Source organism: Cucurbita pepo, chromosome LG02 (assembly GCF_002806865.2).
Source record: "Cucurbita pepo subsp. pepo cultivar mu-cu-16 chromosome LG02, ASM280686v2, whole genome shotgun sequence".
Classification (NCBI taxonomy): Eukaryota; Viridiplantae; Streptophyta; class Magnoliopsida; order Cucurbitales; family Cucurbitaceae; genus Cucurbita; species Cucurbita pepo.
The window spans coordinates 6,846,599-6,866,968 of record NC_036639.1 but is presented as its reverse complement, the minus strand read 5'-3'; the positions used below and the strand labels follow the sequence as shown (position 1 = coordinate 6,866,968).

At 33.7% G+C, this 20,370-nt stretch overlaps 1 protein-coding gene across 3 annotated transcripts; it reads right to left on the bottom strand.

The window, feature by feature from the left end:
• Positions 1-11,438: 11,438 nt before the first annotated feature.
• Positions 11,439-15,151, bottom strand: LOC111789234 (basic blue protein-like). Of its 3 annotated transcripts, none has more exons than XR_002814301.1 (2): positions 14,799-14,886; positions 11,439-11,582 (listed from the first exon to the last, which is right to left on the bottom strand). XR_002814301.1 is itself a non-coding variant. In XM_023669939.1 (2 exons), the coding sequence occupies exons 1-2, from the start codon at positions 14,989-14,991 to the stop codon at positions 11,560-11,562; spliced, it is 228 nt and encodes a 75-aa protein (XP_023525707.1). In that variant the 5' UTR covers positions 14,992-15,151; the 3' UTR covers positions 11,439-11,559. The 3 variants fall into 3 exon arrangements, 2 of the variants coding, with proteins under 2 accessions (XP_023525707.1, XP_023525706.1); XM_023669939.1 differs by having other exon boundaries at positions 11,439-11,594; positions 14,799-15,151; XM_023669938.1 differs by lacking the exon at positions 11,439-11,582 and adding an exon at positions 14,050-14,352 and having other exon boundaries at positions 14,799-15,151.
• Between the last annotated feature and the right edge of the window lie 5,219 nt (positions 15,152-20,370).

The following is a 20,370-nucleotide window of genomic DNA, read 5'->3' as shown; positions in this document are numbered from 1 at the left end:
AGAAAATTTTTTGTCGTTACAATTAGAGTTTACAAAATCAAGAATAATATGTCCATTTTGCACATGCTCTCTAATAAAATGATATTTAATGTCAATATGTTTAGTTCTACAATGATGAACGTGATTTTTGGTTAAATTAATAGCACTATGTGCTATCACAAAATATAGGCACACTATCAAATTTTAATCCAAAATCACAAAGAGTTTGTTTCATCCAAACAATTTGAGCACAACAACTAACAACCGCAGTATATTCCGTTTCGATAGTAGATAAGGCAACCAAGTTTTGTTTTTTATTAAACCAAGAAACTAATGAATTACTGAGAAATTGACAAGTTCCACTAATACTTTTAGGAACAAGTAAACTTCCCGCAAAATCCGAATATTCTTTTAACTGCATGTAAGTGAGATTCCTTAGGACAAGATTGAAACCTAGCACAAAGACATACACTAAACATAATGTCAGGTCTACTAGTAGTCAAGTAAAGTAAGGATCCAATCATACCTAGATAAGATTTTATATCTACCCATTTACCTTTTTCATCATTGTCAAGCTTAGTAGATGTGCTCATTGGAGTTTTTGCAATCTTACCTTCATTGAACTTGAACCTTTTGAGTAAATCCTTGGTGTATTTCTCTTGATTTATGAAGATACCATCTTTCAGTTGTTTGATCTGAAGTCCAAGAAAGAAATTGAGCTCTCCCATCATACTCATCTCAAACTCATTATGAAGACATTTAGAAAATTCTTCACATAAAGAAGGATTGGTAGAATCAAATACAATATCATCTACATATATTTGCACTAGCATATCTTTTTCTTTAATTTTAATAAAGAAAGTAGGGTCGATGTAACGACCCGAAATTTTCTACTTAATTTAAGGTTGCTACGGTATACATACCATAAACATTGAATGCGGAAGACTTCATTTAAATTCCATAAAACATAACCTTTGCCTTAAAACACAGCCATGGACTTACGTGTTTCGAAAACATCTTTAAAACGACACAACAAAAGACCCGAAATAAAATAAATAAGCGTTTAAGTTTAAAACATCTTATTCTATCCTAAGTCTAAGAAAATAAATACCACTATTCTATGCATGTGCCATGATCTCGAGTTGCGATGCCGTCGTCAGCCGTACAGGAATTCCTTGCCTTAACTTGAAAAATGTAGTAGCACATGGCTTGAGTATTTAAAGAAATACTCAGTAAGTGACCCCACTATTGGGGTTAAATGCAACAATCACATGCAATGAAATGATGGGACCTATCTTTCGTTTCGTTTCGTTTCGTTTCGTTTCGTTTCGTTTCGTTTCGTTTTCTCTACGGTGTAATCCTAACAGGTAATCGTGGACGTGTACCATATACTCTACACGCAGCCCATACGTGCGAGTATGGGCTCACCAGCTAGTTCGCACACCGCTGGGCCACTGTCCCTAGCCGGTGGGCATGCTCTGGGGGCCCACCGGGACCCGTTAAAACTAAAACCGTCACGGCAGCGCTATGCAGGGCATAACGATCGTTGTCCTGCCATTTGGATGTACGCGTCCGTACCCTCGTGATGGGATAGGGGTATCCCCCCAAATGCATGATCACACAATATGCATGAGGTCCCACTAGTCCTACAGTCATCATTTAATGAACATAACCCCGTGTCACGTTTTCATGCTTACATGTCATTCTCATTCTCATTTCGTTACATATCATACATATTCCTAGCGGGGTTATGTATCATGCAATTTACCGTATTTCATGTCATACAATTCATTCAGTTACATTCCAATACTCATACAACAAGCCATAATCGTACAAGGGCCACACATCGTCACATGCATTCATATCACATCAACTAAGCAGCATAAATAACATACATTCACGTTCACATGATTTCGTACTTAAGCACAATAATCTAGCATACAATGTATCATATCATAACCAAGTCATAACGTAAACACTTCATAGTCATATCGTTCTCTAACTTACTATAGCCTTAACGTTCTTATACCTATCACAGACATATCATTACGTGACGTACCTTAGTCATATCGTCACAAGAACGTACCCTAACGCTATCGTTCTAAGTTTATCGTACCAGACTCTTGGAGGTTGTTTTAAGCCACAAATAGCCTTTTTCAACTTACACACATGATGTGGAAAATCAAAATTTTCAAATCCAGTAAGTTGTTTTACATAAATTTCCTCCCTAATATAACCATTTAAGAATGCCCTTTTTACATCCATTTGATACAATATAAAATTTTTGTAAGAAGTAAATGCAAGTAACATTCTAATAGCTTCTAATCTAGCAACGAGGTAAAAGTTTCTTCATAGTCTATACTTTCCTCCTGACAATAATCTTGAGCTACAAGTCTAGCTTTATTTCCAATGATATTCCTATTTCTATCAATTTTATTTCTAAAAACTCATTTGGTTCCAATAATCGAAATATCAGAGAGCCTAGGGACTAATTCTCAAATTTTGTTCCTTTCAAATTTATTTAGTTCTTCTTGCATACATAAAATCCAAAACTCATCATTTTCGGCATCCTTAAGACTTTTTGGTTCAATTTGAGAAACAAAAACAAGATTATTAAATAAATTAATAGAGGAATGAGTTTTCACACCTTGTTCGGGATCACCAATAATCAAGTCATTGGGATGAGACGAGGCATACCTCCATTCTTTTTGCACACATGAAGAACCTTCTTCCTTCTTTTCATTTAAGCCCACCTCTTCTTTACTTCAAACAGATTCTTTTTCTTTCTTTTGACAAATAAATCTCCAAAATTTCTTTCTAAATCATCCCTACAAATAGACTCATTAGAAAAATTATTATAAGATTCATCAAATACCACCTGCATAGATTTTTCAATAACTAATCTTCAATAACTAAAGTTCTCTTATTGAAAACTCTATAAGTTTTACTACTAGATGAATAACAAAAAAAAATATCAATATCCATCTTATAATCAAATTTTTTCCGCTTTTCTTTGTTGTTCAAAATGTTTTTTGCAACCAAAAACTTTAAAATACCCAATATTTGGAATTTTATTAAGCCAAAGTTCAAAAGTAGTTTTATCTAAGGAGGGTCTAATTAAAATTCTATTTGAAACATAAGAGACGGTATTAACAGCTTCCGCCCAAAAATATTTAGGTAAATCATATTCATTTAACATTGATCTAGCAAACTCTTATAAAATACAATTTTTTCTTTCAGCCACACCGTTTTGTTGAGGAGTCCTTCAAGAAGAGAAGTCATGATAAAAATCATTATCGTCACAAAAATTTTTAAATGAACACTGTGGAATTCTCCCCATGGTCACTCCTAATTTTAGTAATTAAAAAATCTTTTTCATTTTGAACTCTTCTTACAAAACTAGCAAATAGTCTCAAAATAAAAACCCTTTTTCATTTTGAACTCTTTTTACAAAACTAACCAATCTTTTCAAAACATCACTTTTATGTTTTATTGTCAAAATCAGGTAAATTTGGAAAAATCATCAACTATCACACATAGAAATTCCCTCTAGCTAGCTATTTTAGAAGGGTCCAATAATTCCAGTTGAAGAGGTCTAGTAGTAGAAATCACATTTTTTGGTTTGAAAGACAACTTGATTTGCTTACCCACTTAAGAAGAAGATTTTATCATTTTCAAATTTAAATTTAGGAAGACCTCTAACTAATAATGAATTTTTTAAGATATTTGAAATCAAGTGCGTGCTAGCATGTCCTAACAATAAATATCAGAATTTTAGTGTAATTAGAGAAATAATTTTATACAGTTCAAACTTAAAACTGATGTCATGAGCTCACATAGGTTGACATGGATTTCAAAGGACGGAATCGAACTTTCATTAAGGATATATACGCGACAACGACTTAAGCTAACCAAGTAAGTGGCTCACTCGTCGTAGGTTACGCGTTAGTTGTTGTATGTTGGCACGTGCNGTAATAATCAGATCCCATATACAATTATTAGATTTTTGTTAGCATTTTTAGTTATACGAAATAAGGTTATAAGGTTAGATTCAATAAAATTTGAGGTGGGAGATCTATAAACTAAAAATTGGCCGGTAATATCTGTTTACACAATTGAAAAGCCTATTTACAAAATGAAAAAAAAAATGAGAGAGAGGGAGATTGAGGAAAGATTTGTTAAACAATATTTAACAATAAAAGGAAATATGAGAGGGCAGTCAGCTCCTTTAGCTCAGCTCCTTTAGCTCATTCAAATTTTGTCTAATAGAAAAGATCATAATTTTTATCGGAGGGCAGTGAGCTTCTTTAAATTTTGTCTAACAAAAAAGATCAGAATTTTAAGATGGCCAATGTAAATTAGGAAAATAATGTTATAGAGTTCAAACTTGAAACTGATGTCATGAGCTCATATAGATTGACTCGGATTTCAAAGGACGGAATCGAACTTTCATTAAAGATATATTTGTGACAATGACTTAAGCGAGCCAGGTAAGTGACCTTACTATCGGCATGGTTATTTTTTATGTTGACACGTGCCCTGTGGTTCTGCACGTGTCATATATGTTGATATGTGTGAATTGTCTGTGGATCGATATACTTCCTATATGTTATGTTATGTTATAATATATGGATTGTATGATATTAATTATGGTACGATGTGCTTTAGGAGATGTTTGAGATAGAATACGAGAAGGATGCACAAAACAAAATGTAACGATAGGAGTAAGATAGGTTCATGAAACGTTAAGGTTAGGTTACATACCGGAGTGCTATGGATAGGAGAGATTGATGAAAGAATACAGTTAGGTTATGGATAGAAAGGGATAGGTTTGTGATAGATTGATAGAACGATGGCGTTAGGATACGTTCTGGTGATGATATGACTAAGGTACGTTACGTAATGATATGTCTGTGATAGGTATAAGAACGTTAAGGCTATGGTAAGTTAGAGAATGATATGACTATGAAGTGTTTACGTTATGACTTTTTTATGATATGATGCATTGTATGCTAGATTATTGTGCTTAAGTACGTAGTTATGTGAACGTGAATGTATGCTTTTAGTCTGATGTGATGTGTAATGCATGTAACGATGTGTGGTCCTTGAACGATTATGGCTTGTTTGTATGAATATTTGAATGTAACTGCATGAATTGTATGACATGAAATACGGTAAATTGCATGAAACATAACCCCGTTAGGAATATGTATGATATGTAAAGAAATGAGAATGAGAATGACATGTAAGCATGAAAACGTGACAGGGGGTTATGTTCATTAATGATAACTGTAGGACTAGTGGGACCTCATGCATATTGTGTGCTCATGCATTTGGGGGGATACCCCTATCCCATCACGAGGGTACGGACGCGTACATCCAATGGCAGGACAACGATCGTTATGCTTTGCATAGCGCTGCCGTGACGGTTCTAGTTTTAATGGGTCTCGGTATAAGGGCTCCTAGAGCATGCCCACCGGCTAGGGACAGTGGCCCAGCGGTGTGCGAACTAGCTGGTGAGCCCATACTCGCACGTATGGGCTGCGTGTAGAGTATATGGTACACGTCCACGATTACCTGTTAGGATTACACCGTAGGGAAAACGAAACGAAACGAAACGAAAAAGAAACGAAACGAAATGAAACGAAACGAAAGATAGGTCCCATCATTTTATTGCATGTGATTGTTGCATTTAACCCCAATAGTGGGGTCACTTACTGAGTATTTCTTTAAATACTCAAGCCATGTGCTACTACATTTTTCAGGTTAAGGCAAGGCATTCCTGTACGGCTGACGACGGCATCGCAACTCGAGATCATGGCACATGCATAGGATAGTGGTATTCATTTTCTTAGACTTAGGATAGAATAGGATGTTTTAAACTTAAACGCTTATTTATTTTATTTCGGGTCTTTTGTTGTGTCGTTTTAAAGATGTTTTCGAAACACGTAAGTCCATGGCTGTGTTTTTAAGTTAAAGGTTATGTTTTATGGAATTTAAATGAAGTCTTCCGCATTCAATGTTTATGGTATGTATACAGTAGCGACCTTAAATTAAGTAGAAAATTTCGGGTCGTTACAGCTAGCCAGGTTATAGATCTTGTAGACTAGCCTACGATGTAGGCTTGGCATGTTCCATGGTCCCACCGTTGATGCCCCGTCTCCGTCAGGTATGTCTTGCTAAAGATAAAAAATGAAATGTCGTTGATTGTGTATGTTGTTATTGTTTGGTCATTATAAAATATAACTCATAATTGGACTTTTACACCATTGATTGTGTTATAATTTACTGCATTATTGTTGCCTTAATTCTACATTGATATTAAATGTAGAATATGTTATGTTTTACCTTGATTGAATGTGAATGTAAATTGTTGTATTGATGATGTTTTGACTTACTGAGGTTGTTATTGTGAATGAGTAGCTATAGTTTTAGTAAGCTACTAAATGTTAGTGTATGCGTGAAAATGATTTTGCTAAGCAAGATCATATGTTTTAGTTAGACGTCTTGAACATAGATAAACTACACAGTCTTATGACCATAGAGATGGGGAGGACTGTAACAATGTATACGGAAGAGTAAGTAGTTTTAGATGAAATAAAATGACCTAAGAAGCTTGATAGATGTCAATATCCTATAATATACTATAGATATTAAAAGTGGTAGTGTCTGAAAGAGAATTTTATAACTTTGAAGTATGTAAAGATGAAATTAAAGTATCAGTATGAAAAAAAAAAATTTGAGTTAAGACCATAAAAGTTTAAAACATGTATACTTAAATTGATTGGTAAATGACATAAGTGTCGTTAATGGAAGATGAGCTTTGGAAGTACTGAGATGTAGAAAACTTTCCTGCCTTAATACGAGCTGAAAATTAAAAAATAAAAAATAAAAAATAATAATAATAATAATACAACCAATTAGGGAAGTTGTGAGGTGATTTAAAAGTATCGAACCATAGTTTGGACGAGACATTACGATCATGGTCAAAATTTTAGAGGTATATGGAGAGGGACTACGGTATGAGATTTGAGATTATCAAGATACCTTAAATTTAAGAAACCATGATTTAAGATGAACTTGGGTGGGGGACACACAAGGATTAGAGTGAGACATTGTCTCTAAATCAACTAGAAGTTTTGTGGTAATCCTCCTTAAGGTATACGAATGCACTCAGGAAGCTCAACATAAACAAATTGTTGTAGAAAATTACCAATCAATTTTTCATAGCAATGTCAACCTGGTTAAAAGGTATTACTATAGTTAAAGTTTCAAAACTGTCATTTTAAGTTTGATTTTCAAGTATCCCAAGTTTATGACTTGTGAGGATATCCACCATGCTTACATAATACCAATTTTTATAAGAGAATTTTGTTAAGCCCATTCTTCATAGTACAAGGCATTGAAAGGGTTGTGATGTCTTTCCGTTATGGTTATAGGAGTTATGGTTATAGGAGCATTAGTTTTGGGTTGTACTAGATAAGGTATACCAAGAGAAAAGCCTATTTGACAATGTTTCCAATGAAAGTTACCAAATCCTCAAACTCTAGCTTGACCACAAACCAAATACAGGAAGTCGTTCGTAGATCTATGTGATTTACCAGTGCATTCAATTTGCATTGGGTTAGGGTGGAGTTTTTAACCAGTTTCATGTCATGATTTTCACTCCAAAAAAACAAATATACTAGAATTGGAGTAGGTAGCCGAAAGAGACAAAATATTACAAATTTCTTGATTTTGTATGGCAAAATAGGCAAATTTGTATATGGAATTCATCTACAAAGATGAGACCTTAATGACGAACCAAAGCAAGTGGACACTTACAAACGATACAAATATAAACAATAATGTGGAAAGAAAAACAACTCTTTTTCTTTTTAATTATTAAAAATACAGAGAACCAACAATGTTAATTGGAAACATTCCTCTAATGAATTCCCTGAGAACTTCTACAGTAAATGGACTATACAGAGTTGTGATCAGACAAATATTGCGAAGCCCCGGTATCTATTACCTGTCAGAATTGGATTATAACGAAATTTCGATTTATACCGGCACCATAATATTTGATTGGGGAGGAAGATTAGAATTAGAGATTGATCGAGAAACAAAGGTATGAGTGCTTGTGAGTAGGAAACAAAAAAATATCTATTCTAGTTCTATCATCAGCTATGGGTTCGAATCTTAAGAGAAATTCTCGAGAAGGTTTCTACCCTGAAATTTTCCGTTATCTTTCTTTAATGATAAGGAGAGGAAAAATTTAGATCAAAAGAAAGTGTCATTTTGGAGTTTTACCCACAATTTTCTTGTGTAGGCGGAGATCCCGTATTTTAAAATGAGATTTTGAGGATGTATGGACAAACGGGTCAATTAGTGAACCTTTAGCTAAGTGTAGAAAATCTGATTTGGAGAACAATGTAAATCACAAACTAGTAAAACTATTGATCCAGTAGATGGAATCATGGAAAAAAAAAAAAGGGAGGAACTAGGTAAGTTTTCCAACGTTATTGTACACATAACATTTATTTCAATGAACTGCCTGAGCCACAAACCTTAGATAAATTATGTTGTCCATGAAATTTTAGAAGAAGACTCAATATGACATGATAAGGTTATGTACGAAATTTGGTGACTATTAGGTTATGATAACGGGCTAAACCAAGTGTAGGTGTAAAATGACTAAAATATCCCTGTATTTATGTACCACTAGCTTATGACCAAAGTGACCTCCAAGTGATATAAAATTTGATGAGGAGCCTTATATCATGGTGTATAGGGATTACACAAAGTTACAAGGCCATTGGAATATGTTGAAGAATTAAACCAAGATTTGGGGGTAAATGACCAAAAGACCCTATTGGAGTATGAATTAAGATTTAAAATACCTAACTATCTGACAAGACACCTTATAAGGAATCAAAGATTTTATGAACACAAAGTGATAGACTTATGAAAGTTTTATGAATGCAAATAAATGCTATGACTCATACGGATTATGGTATACTTGTTAAGAATTTTTACTTAGTTGTACTAGAAGACTTAACAAAGAACTCTTAGAATAAGGACCCGAGTTATTCCAAGATTAAAACACTTTCGAGGACGAAAGTTCCTTTTAGGGGTAGGTAATGTAACGGAACCCAAAGAAAATATATATATATATGATGGTCGATGGCAGAGCCGAAAACTCCGGCGTTCGCCGGAGTTTTCGCTCTCACACGACCCATAAAGGGCGGCCGAGGGCTGGGATGCCAAAAAGATCGCGTCCCCGACCTTCAGCCACCCTGAAAACACCTGCAAAAAAACGAGAACGGGAAGGAAAAAGGAGAGAGAACAGAAAACCGACGGAACTCCGGCGAAGCCGAAGCGTACGAATCAACGTCGAAAACCCCCATTTCACACCACAAAAGTAATCCCAGAACCCTTTACACACATCAGGAGTAGGTTTTAGACGAATCCCGTACGCTAAACACCGTCGGCAAGGAAGACGGAACGGCGGACTTTCGAACTTCTCCAGATCCCGGAGTGCGAGGCCCTTACCAACGAAATCTGTACCAAAAACGGGGTTAGGGTGAAGGATAAGCTCGGGAACGGGGGAAAAAAAGGGAAAAAAGGACATCGGGACGACGTTGTCGAGGAGAGAGAGAGACCACCGGAAAATCGCGCAGGAGTCGGGCGAAGAGGATGAAGTCCGACCCGAGATCCAGATCCAGAAACTCGAACCGAGCCCCGTCCCTTCGGTCGGCCCAGAACCCACGTTACCTGCAGCACAAACACCCGGCCTTCACCCCACGGCCCGTCACCCGCGAGTCGGCCCATCACCGCGTGGCCCGTCACCCGCATTCGGCCCGAGACCCGCGAGCGACCTGTTAACCCGCGCCTCGACCCGAGACGCCTGCACGCGTCGCACTCTGATTGTGCCACGTGTCACGTCTGCAGCGCGGCTCCTCTCGGCTCAGGCGGCTTCATCGGCTCGCGGCGGCTCCTCGGCTCCGGCGGCTCATTCGGCTCGGGAAACCTGTTTCCAGCACGATTGACACCGTTCCGACCCTCCCGCACCTTGTTTCGGCCCTGTTTAAGGAACCAACCACCAACGGAAGCGTAGAACGTCCACGAGGAGCTAGGAGCTTACGTTATATTCTAGGGAGTACTTCGGCTAAGGCCTACCATGTAAGTGGCTCACCCGTCGTAGGTTACGCATTAAATGCTGTATGTTGGCATGTGCCCGTGGTTATGCACGTGGCATTAAATTGTTTGCTAGCTTAATATGCTTAAGTACGAAATCATGTGAACGTGAATGTATGTTATTTATGCTGCTTATTGGATGTGATATGAATGCTTGTGACGATGTGTGACTCGTGTACGATTATGGCTTGTTGTATGAGTATGCGAATGTGATTGAATGAATTGCATGACATGAAATACGGTAAATTGCATGATACATAACCCCGCTAGGAATATGTATGATATGTAACGAAATGAGAATGAGAATGACATGTAAGCATGAAAACGTGACACGGGGTTATGTTCATTAAATGATGACTGTAGGACTAGTGGGACCTCATGCATATTGTGTGATCATGCATTTGGGGGGATACCCCTATCCCATCACGAGGGTACAGAAGCGTACATCCATTGGCAGGGCAACGATCGTTATGCTTTGCATAGCACTGCCGTGGCGGTTACTAGTTTTAACGGATCCCGACATAAGGGGCTCCCAGAGTATGCCCACCGGATAAGGAAAGTGGCCCAGCGGTGTGCGAACTAGCTGGTGAGCCCATACTCGCACGTATGGGCTGTGTGTAGAGTATATGGTACACGTCCACGATTACCCGTTAGGTCAGCACCGTAAGGAAAACGAAACGAAAGATAGGACCCATCATTTCATTGCATGTGATTGTTGCATAACCTCGATAGGGGGTCACTTACTGAGTATTCTAGAAATACTCAAGCCTCGTGCTACTTTACTTTTTCAGATAAGGGCAAGGCACCCATGTGACATCGACAGCGACATTGTACCCCCCGGGACCGTGACACATGCATAGGATAGTTGTTTTTCCATTACATAGTCTAGGTTGAATTCGGTTTGCATCATTAGTATAGGTTAGTATAGGTTGATTTGTATTTGCATAATAAACCATAAGGTAGAATAAAACATTCATTTCGGTTTTGTTCCTTTTCCTTTGTCTCAATAATGTTTAATGTTCTTCTCCTTCCTTTTCCTTGTAATTCTCTTTCACGAGGGAATAAAAGGCGAGTGTAAGTCGCATTTATGAATAGAACCCATTTAATGTATATTCAGCATTTCAAGGTACAGTAATGACCTTAGATTAAATAGGTGAAATTTAGGGTCGTTATAGAAATAAATGAGAGAGAAGGAAAATGGAAGATTTGAGAAATTATTATTATTTATACTAGAGAATATAATATTATAACAAATTATATATGTACGAGAAGATCTTCACGAACCCCTGTAGGAGGTGAATTCAGATACTATGAACACGGAGCAGTAGAAGCTCAAGGATCGACAGGCCTCAGGGTTGATCCGGTTGACGCTATCCAAAAACTTAGTGTTCAACATCATCAAGGAGAAGACAATATCAGACCTGTTGAAGGTACTGTCGATTATGTACCAAAAACCATCGACTATGAACAAGGTGTGTTTTATGCGGAGATTGTTCAATTTACAAATATGTGAAGGTGGATCTATTGCTGATCATATAAATAAATTCAATATGATTGTAAGTCAACTAAGTTCGGTGAAAATTAATTTTAAATATGAAATTAAGGCATTGATTTGATGTCATCTTTACCGGAATGGTGGGAAATTAAAGCTAAGGTGAAATTAAAGCATTGAAAGTATTCTCACATAGTACAAGCAAATCACAACTAATTCTATAATATTTTCTGACTAAGCAAGTTCACGATTAGGAGTTTGTTGACAAATCCCTGGTCATCTCAATATAACAACATAAATACCACCTCCATAAACATATCATAAAAAGAGACATAGTATAGTAATCTAGACATACCTTCATGTAGATGTGTCTTTTCCCATCATCAATTCTTACCTTGCAGACTTTTGATTTTGGTTTCTTCATCAAACCTTTAGTATTATTTTTCAATCGTAATGAACAACAAATCATCGAGTTTGGTCAAGAATCAAGGAAGATATTATCTACTAAAGTTCCTCAAAACCCCAAAATCGTACCTTACATTTCCAAGCTCAATCTCCTTCTACCGTCCCTCTTGGTTCACGAATCCTTCCTGAAAGTGTAAATCGTCCTCTAACAAGTCTATACCAATCAACCACGATCAATTTCATACCTTGCAGAGAGAGAATTTAGAATATGAAATTTTAAAGCCAAACCATAAAACTCATCTTAAACTTGAAACAGGTACTCTCTCTTCACAAACAAGCTCAACTCATTTCGTCTCCACACTGCTCCATGGACGTTTCTACCATCAAGCTGATTTTGGATCAATTTAAATTTAACAAAATAATAATAATAATAATAATAATAATAATAAAATTTTATTAAAGGGTAACCACCTCTTTCTTTAATCAAATTTCATTAAAAAAAAAAAATTTAAAACTCTATACGCTTTTTTCTCAAGTACTCAAAAAAAAAAAAAAATTATTTTCAGCCAATTTTACCCTATATTTTAAATATGTCAAAAGTTTAATTAATTTTTTTTCTAAATATAAAATAAATTTGACTTTTCTTTATATTATGCTATTTTTTAAAATTATTATTTTATCATTTCTTTACCATAAAATCCATTTTTCTTAAGATTTCAAAAACATAACATTCGAAAACAATTTTCATTTTCTTAAATAAACATTTAAAATTTTAGTCATATTCCAAAAATAAAATAAATTAAGGTAACTGGAGTTTGCTCTATTTCCCAAATTAAGTTAAATAGATTAGAAATGCTAAATACTAACAAAATGAGATGGACCTCTTAATAGGAAACAACTCGGGCCATACTTGAAACAACTTCGAGGGACGAAAGACAAGCGTACTCAAATTTAGCGAAATGCCGACTAAGGTTAACCAAGTAAGTGGTCTTACTACGGAAGACAAGCGTACTCAAATTTAGCGAAATGCCGACTAAGGTTAACCAAGTAAGTGGTCTTACTATCAGATAGGTTGGACGACTTGTTTGATGCATGACAACTTGTATGTGTCATTTAGTTTGATGCATGATAACTTGTATGTGTCATTTATGCTTTATATGTATGACGTTGTGACTATTTTATAGGATGATGATGTATAATGTATGATGTATGATGACATGATTGATTTATATGATTATGTCATATGATATTGTATGATGTTCTATAATGATATTATATGATGACAATGCATGACAACATAACGATGTAAGATGTAAGATTATGAAATTTCTTATCTTAATATGACGTTATTCCATAATTAAAATGAAATTTACGATGATAATTTTCTTAAGTCACAATCCTGGTTAATAATTATCTTTAAATAATTATAAAAAATTTCAAATGCGATTTCTAAATAGTAAAAATAGAAAAAGAAAAAACAAATGCTTACAAACTATACCATCCAACATTGATTCTAAAACAGGATCCTAATAATCCCATTATTTATATTTATATAAATCACAATAAATAAATTTATATTTGTTTTATATAATTATTTATCTCTCTTTCTATATATTAAATTACTAATTAATTAAATTAATCAATTTTAAATTATTAAATAATATTTCTATTTTAAATTTTAACCACAATAAAAAATTAAATACTTATACACAGTCGTATTAAATTATTTAATAAATAAATTGAACTTATTTTATTATAAATAATAATTTTAATAAATATTGTATGACGTTGATATAAGTTATTAGTAGATATAATTTAAGCCGATATACCCCATTTTTTATTTATATTAATTTATAAAAATAGAACAATTTAGTGCATTAACCTTATTATCCTAATTATTTTCAATGTTATCCATTATAAATTTAATTTAAAATATATTTATAAAAATTAAATAAATAAACAAAGAGAAATTTCCACAATGTTTCCATTTTATTTCCACAATGTTTCCAAATCATTGTTATATCAGTATCTTTATAAAATTAAAGACTTAGAACATTGAACATTGACGTGTAAATAAGATGGGGTGGTCAAGAACTAGAGGGAATTGATAGCAATTTTCATCCCAAATTGGCAGTGGCCTACCGTGGTGCATATGAAGAAGTTGTGTCCTGTTGAGAGCTTGATCTCATCCTTGCCTGAATTGAACACTTTGGCGCCTCTTGGAGCTATGCAGCTTCTATAACCCCCCTCGTCCACTGCCACCACGTTGTGGATTATCGGGTTATAGTTGAATCCTACAAAAAAAAAAAAAAAAAAAAAAAAAAAAAAAAAAANATTTTGTTTATTATTAACGATCCAACTGCATTTTATATAGTCGTAATGTAACGACCCAGATCCTCTTTAACCTTTCCCTTTCGGGTTTCCCCTCAAGACTTTAAAATGCGTCTGCTAGGGGACTTGTGTTTGATATATTTTATCATATCTTAAGGATTTGGGTAGTAGAATATTTTCTACTTTCTCTCATTTTTTATCCCACTTCTGTTTTTTCATTCTTAACATAATAAGAGAGCATCAATCTTAACATATACGATGCATCAATCTTAACATATACAATGCATCAATCTTAACATATACAATGCATCAATCTTAACATATACAATGCATCAATCTTAACATATACGATTAAGCAAGTAAAATATCAGTTACTATTCAACGATCAAAACGAGAGTTGAAAACTCACTTAATATGTCACCGGCTCTAAACACCTTCCCATTAGGCCATCCCTCCACGCCCAGGTTCCATCCGTTCGAGTCACCAACAACAAAAGTTGCAGCAGCATCGCCATGTTCAAAGCCAAGCAGCAACAACAATGCCATTGCAACTGCCACCGTGCTCATCGAAATTGCTCTGCTGCTCCCCTCTTGTCGAGCCATCCGTGAAGCAGAAGTAGCTCTCAAAAAAGATATGGAAAACAATTGTGTTCCCTTGAAGCTTGGAAATGATGGTTATAAAGATATGTAAGACATACCAAACTGCCTTTTTCTTTTCCTTTGTTTCCTGCGGAGAAGTAGTGGGCCGTTTTGAGATTGATTATATCTCCTCATTTTGCTATTAAAAGAAAGAGAAACAATCTTACTCGTTTCTCTCCACTAACCTCTCATTCCTTCCCCAATTATCTCTCCTACCTTACAGTTTGCAGAAAGAAATAGAAAAACAATAATGGATAGATTCAATTGAGGAAAAAATGAGAATGCCTTTACCCAATTCACCTAACAAGATTTACGTGGAATATATCTGATCAATAAGATATATATTAAATCTTAATTTTTTTTGTCCTATTTTTTAAAAAATCACATCCAATTATAATTAAATCTTCATTAGAATGGTTCAATTTTGAGTTAGAAACTAAATGCCAATAATTTATATGAATTCTAGTAATCACTGTAGATTAATAATATTAGATCAATAATATTAGATCAGTAAACAAATGAATAGATTAAAAATAAAATGACAAAGAAAATTTGTAAACAAAATCAAGTGTTAAGAGGGAAAGAAAATGAAACAAAAAGATAAGAAAGATTTGAAAGATTTAAATGGATCCACTAAAAATTTGGAATACATGTGAACAAAATTAAGAATACATGTGAACAAAATTAAGAGTAAATAAAGATAAAGAAAAACAATTTGGAATACCTGTGAACAAAATTAAAATGCAATAGAGTAAATAAAGATAAAGAAAAACAAGAAAAGTAAAAAACAATGGAGTAAATACAGATAAAGAAAAAAAAATAAGAAAAGTAAATACAAAGGGCAAGAAAGCACAAAATGACTCAAATAACTCTATCAACTTTTTTATATACAACCGTAACCATATAAAATAAGATTTTTTGATTTTTAATAAAAACATAATTATAGATATATAACCTTTCGAGACTTTTAATAATCGACCAATGTAAATTATTTGTCATGAGCTCACATAGGTTGGTTTGGATTTCAAATGACAGAATCGAACTTTCATTAAGATAATTTCGGAACATCAACCTAAGCTAATCAAGTAAGTGGCCTTACTATCGGCATGTTTATATTTGATATTAACAGGTGCCCCGTGATTCGGCACGTGTCATATATATTGATATGTGTGAAGAGTCAAAGAAGAATCATCTTAAAGATGGAGGAGCTTTCTCTGGGTAGGGACTGGCTATTGGACGGGACCCGAGTTATCAAGGCTCAAAATGGCACAAACTTCTTGCAGTCACTGACCCCGATTTTTTTAAGTTCAACAACAAGCATACTCAAAAGATTGCTTAGGGAATGTCGAAAATGGCTCGAGCAGCTCTTTGAAAGGCCCGTGATTCTCTACCAAATAGGGCAGTCTGTTCGTAATCATAACGTTGGGTATGTTCTTTTTCTTCTTTCAAACCCTGGAAGACTTTTTTGCTAGTTGACATTTTTTCTAAATCTATCTAGTACTTTTCACATCGTATTTGCAAAGGCAGTTACCTCATGCGTTGCACCTATGATGTGCTTTGTGTCCGGGTTCCCTTGACGAGACAGATGAAGTGTCTTCATCTATAAAATCAAGGTTTTTATATAAAGTGACAAGATACTCATGAAAGATTTATGCATGTAAAGAAATATTGAGTCAGAAATATTTATGACTCATATGGATTAGGTCTTACATGTTAATCATGTTTCTTTGGTTGTGCCTCAAAACTTAGGAGAGAACTCTTAGAGCTACAACCTAATAACCTAAAATGATGATCTAAGAACGAGGGTCAAGAATACACAACCCAAGCCCTAACCTACCATGATATGAAAACAATTAGGGATGTGTGACTCAATGGTTTGTTGGATTATATTGCATGGTGGATCTTGTTGAAATAAAATTTACTCTGAAACCAATTTGTAGAAAATAAATCTGCTCTGATACCAATTTGTAGAGATTAAGAGCCGCTCCGATACCAACTTGTAGATAATAGACGCTCGCTCTGAAACTAACTCGTTTAGATAACTCTCACGAAACTGTAAGGGGGTGTCGAGAGGTGAGAGATAAAGAGACAAAATTCTCAAAAGTCTTTTCTATTACACACTGTACTTTAACTTTAACAAGTTTGCTATTTTTCTTCTTTTCCTCCCTCGCCGCTCTCTCTTGTTCTCTCATATTACAACCATAAGTAAAGCCTTTTTATACGTTTTCCTAAGGCTAAAATTGATCCTAACTTCCCCATAGTTTTTCTCACCCATAAGCCTTCTTTCTTAAACTTAATAGCTTTTGACGGAATTTAAAATAAAAAATATTTGTAATTACTTTCCTTTTTTTCTCTCTCTCTCCCTCGTTTAAGTTTATTTCCAACATATCTTTCCTGCACAAAGGATCCATCCTATGAAAGGGCATTGATCATGGGGCAGTCGGTCTAATCTTTTATGGATGATGAGTAGGCTAACACTCACCATGTTATCCCTACCTTGTATAGAGTCTATTGAGGTAACGCCTTATCTTTGGATACCGGTTATGTTGCATAGACTTAACTAACTACCCAAGACTGTGCATAGTAAGACAATACATCTACAGCCTAAGGTAAAGCATGTGGTGTCTTACTAAGTCAAGGATGTGATTAGAGCCTACAAGTAGGTTGTTTCCTGGGTATATTTATATACTCACTCATTTCTTCTTTATTTTGTAGGTGTTCACAGGCTACCAGTCGAGGTGGAGGAGCGTTTGAGAGCTGCATGATCATAGAGATAGTCGTTTCGGAGTGTCATTTTATTTTTGTATTTTGATCCTTTCTATTTCATTTTGTAGTTGTATCCTGAACCATTTTTCGATATTAATCATTTTCTAAGTAAATAAAATCTATGTAATTTTCTTGGCAGTTAGTTTATGTTAGAAGGGATTTACCTCAAATAAAGAGAGTTTTCATGCATGATCCCCAAATTACAAATATTAAAATGAACCTCTTAAACTTATAACAAAAAAAACTATATAGAGACTAAATTACAAGTACTAAACCAACCAAATCAAAGTCTAGTCAAGATTATATATATATATATATATATATATTAACAAAGTCAATCAATTAATGTATATTTTATTTTTGAAGGGACATGTTTGAGTTTATATTATTTGTATAATAAACATATTAATCATTTTGTTTTGTTTTTTTTCAAAAGTGTTTTAATCTTGAAAATTATTCATGTCGTTTTATTTATTTATTTCAGTTAATGCATCCTATACACAACCTTTAAAAACAATTATTTTATTACGCTTACTAATATTTTAGAAGAAAGATTCAAGCTTTACCTTAAAATAAAATAAAATGTTGATAATGAAAGTTTTGTAATTATTTTTTCAAATATTCATTAATCATTTTATAAATAGGAAAATTATAATAAAATAACCACACATTTTGTTGCTACTAAAATTTTTATATTACAAAATCTAATTGTTTTATCATATATTCTCGATTACAAAAATTAAAAGTTGAATATTATTAAATCAAAGGCATTAAGCTACAAATTTAATTTATATTACCTTGAGAAGCATGATCTTCATGGGTATATTAATTAATCTCTCCCATGACTTGGCGCTTACGTGGAATTAATTATTTTATTGTTTAAATTATTAATTTATGTCCTTAGAAGGTATATAAAGTAGAGACATCTACTAATAATTTATTTACCTTTTTTATTTAAAACATGCCTCATATTGACTTTTAGATATTCTAAATTACTAAAATACCCTTATGTCAATTCAAATTTTACGGAGTTAAAATAGTTTCTTAACGGTAAACTTTGTAAGATTAAGAAAGATGAATTAAATTAAAAAATTAAATATTATTAGCAATTTTAAAAAAAAAAAGTAATAATAAAATGTATTGGACGCATTGGGCTATCCACCAATAATATCGGGCACGCGAAACATGGTGTGGACCAACTGGGTTTGTCGTTTACCCATATTATCTATTATTTATTTTTTGTTCTGTTTTTTATGTTTTCTTCTTTATGTCTTTTTATAATCATTGGTTTATTCATGATTGTTGCCACAAATAGATTCAATATTGCGTGTGTTTAGTACCCAATTTACATTATATTTTTTAAAACAATTATGAAGATGTGCTTTAAAATATTATTCCAAATTCTATGATCGATTGAAAATAACATTTTTTTTATATATTTATTGTTGTATATAGAGTTTTAATTTTAAATTTTAGAACAAAGTATTATATTAAAGAAAGAATTTTTTTTTAAATACATACGACTTCATGTTGTAAATTTATTTTATTTTTTAAATTAAAATGTGTATAGTATAATATGTTATAAATGAAATAATTTATTACAAAAAATTATGTTCATAAAGTAATTAATAAAATGATTTATTACAAAGTTATTTACATAAACACATTTTGAATTATTGTTATTGTTACCAAATAGCTTCAGAATTATTGGGGTTGTTTTTTTTTAAATTAAATATATATATATATATATATATTGTGGGTCATACTTGTTTGGTATAAAATTTAGGTTTGAACTTCATTTCCATTTTGGAACTTTTAAATTTCATTATATCTATTTTAGCCCATATTTTATATATATTTATTTTGGTTCATAAGTGTGAAATAACTATCTTATAACAGGACATAGTTAATTAAGAGATTTATTTTGAACAAACGTTCAAATCTTCACTCAAAATGTAATAATTATAAATAATCATAATATAATAAATATGAATAATCCTTTTATGTTATTTAATATGATAAGATAAATATTGTGACATCCCAAGCTTAATGCTTACCTCATGAAAATGAAAAAAAAAAAAAAAAAAAAAAAAAAAAAAAAAAAAAAAAAAAAAAAAAAAAAAAAAAAAANTGAAATTTTCGAATCTCACAACCATGACCTCGGTGGTTCATCCCAGACGCACCCCTCCTGTCTACCGCCTTCAACATCGTCTTAGAGTACCTGCAAGGAAGAAAATCAGTAAGAAATTCGAGGAAGAGAAAAACATTGACTTTTCCGGCGGCTCCTTGGCTATTTTCAGCTCGTCTTGCCATTTTTAGCATGGTTTCCACTCTTTCGACCCTCTGGGATATGTTTTCGGCCCCGATTAAGGTAGTGGTTGTTTTAGAGCCGTATTTCACATTGTTAGTTGGATTATTAATCAAAATGCGAAATACTAACAAAAGGTGACGATCGGTGTGATAGAAAGTGAACCCCGACAACCTTTGGAGCAGCACTCGAGGAACGAGAGCTTACGTTAATTAAACTAGGGAGTACTTCGACTAAGGCCAACCAAGTAAGTGGTCTTACTATAGGAT

Excerpts from the sequence above, each read along its gene's own strand:
- LOC111789234 (XM_023669938.1), bottom strand. The coding sequence starts at position 14,991 with ATGGCTCGACAAGAGGGGAGCAGCAGAGCAATTTCGATGAGCACGGTG. Across the intron at positions 14,353-14,798 it reads TAGAGCCGGTGACATATTAA|GATTCAACTATAACCCGATA; the intron begins GTGAGTTTTCAA and ends TTTTTTTTGTAG.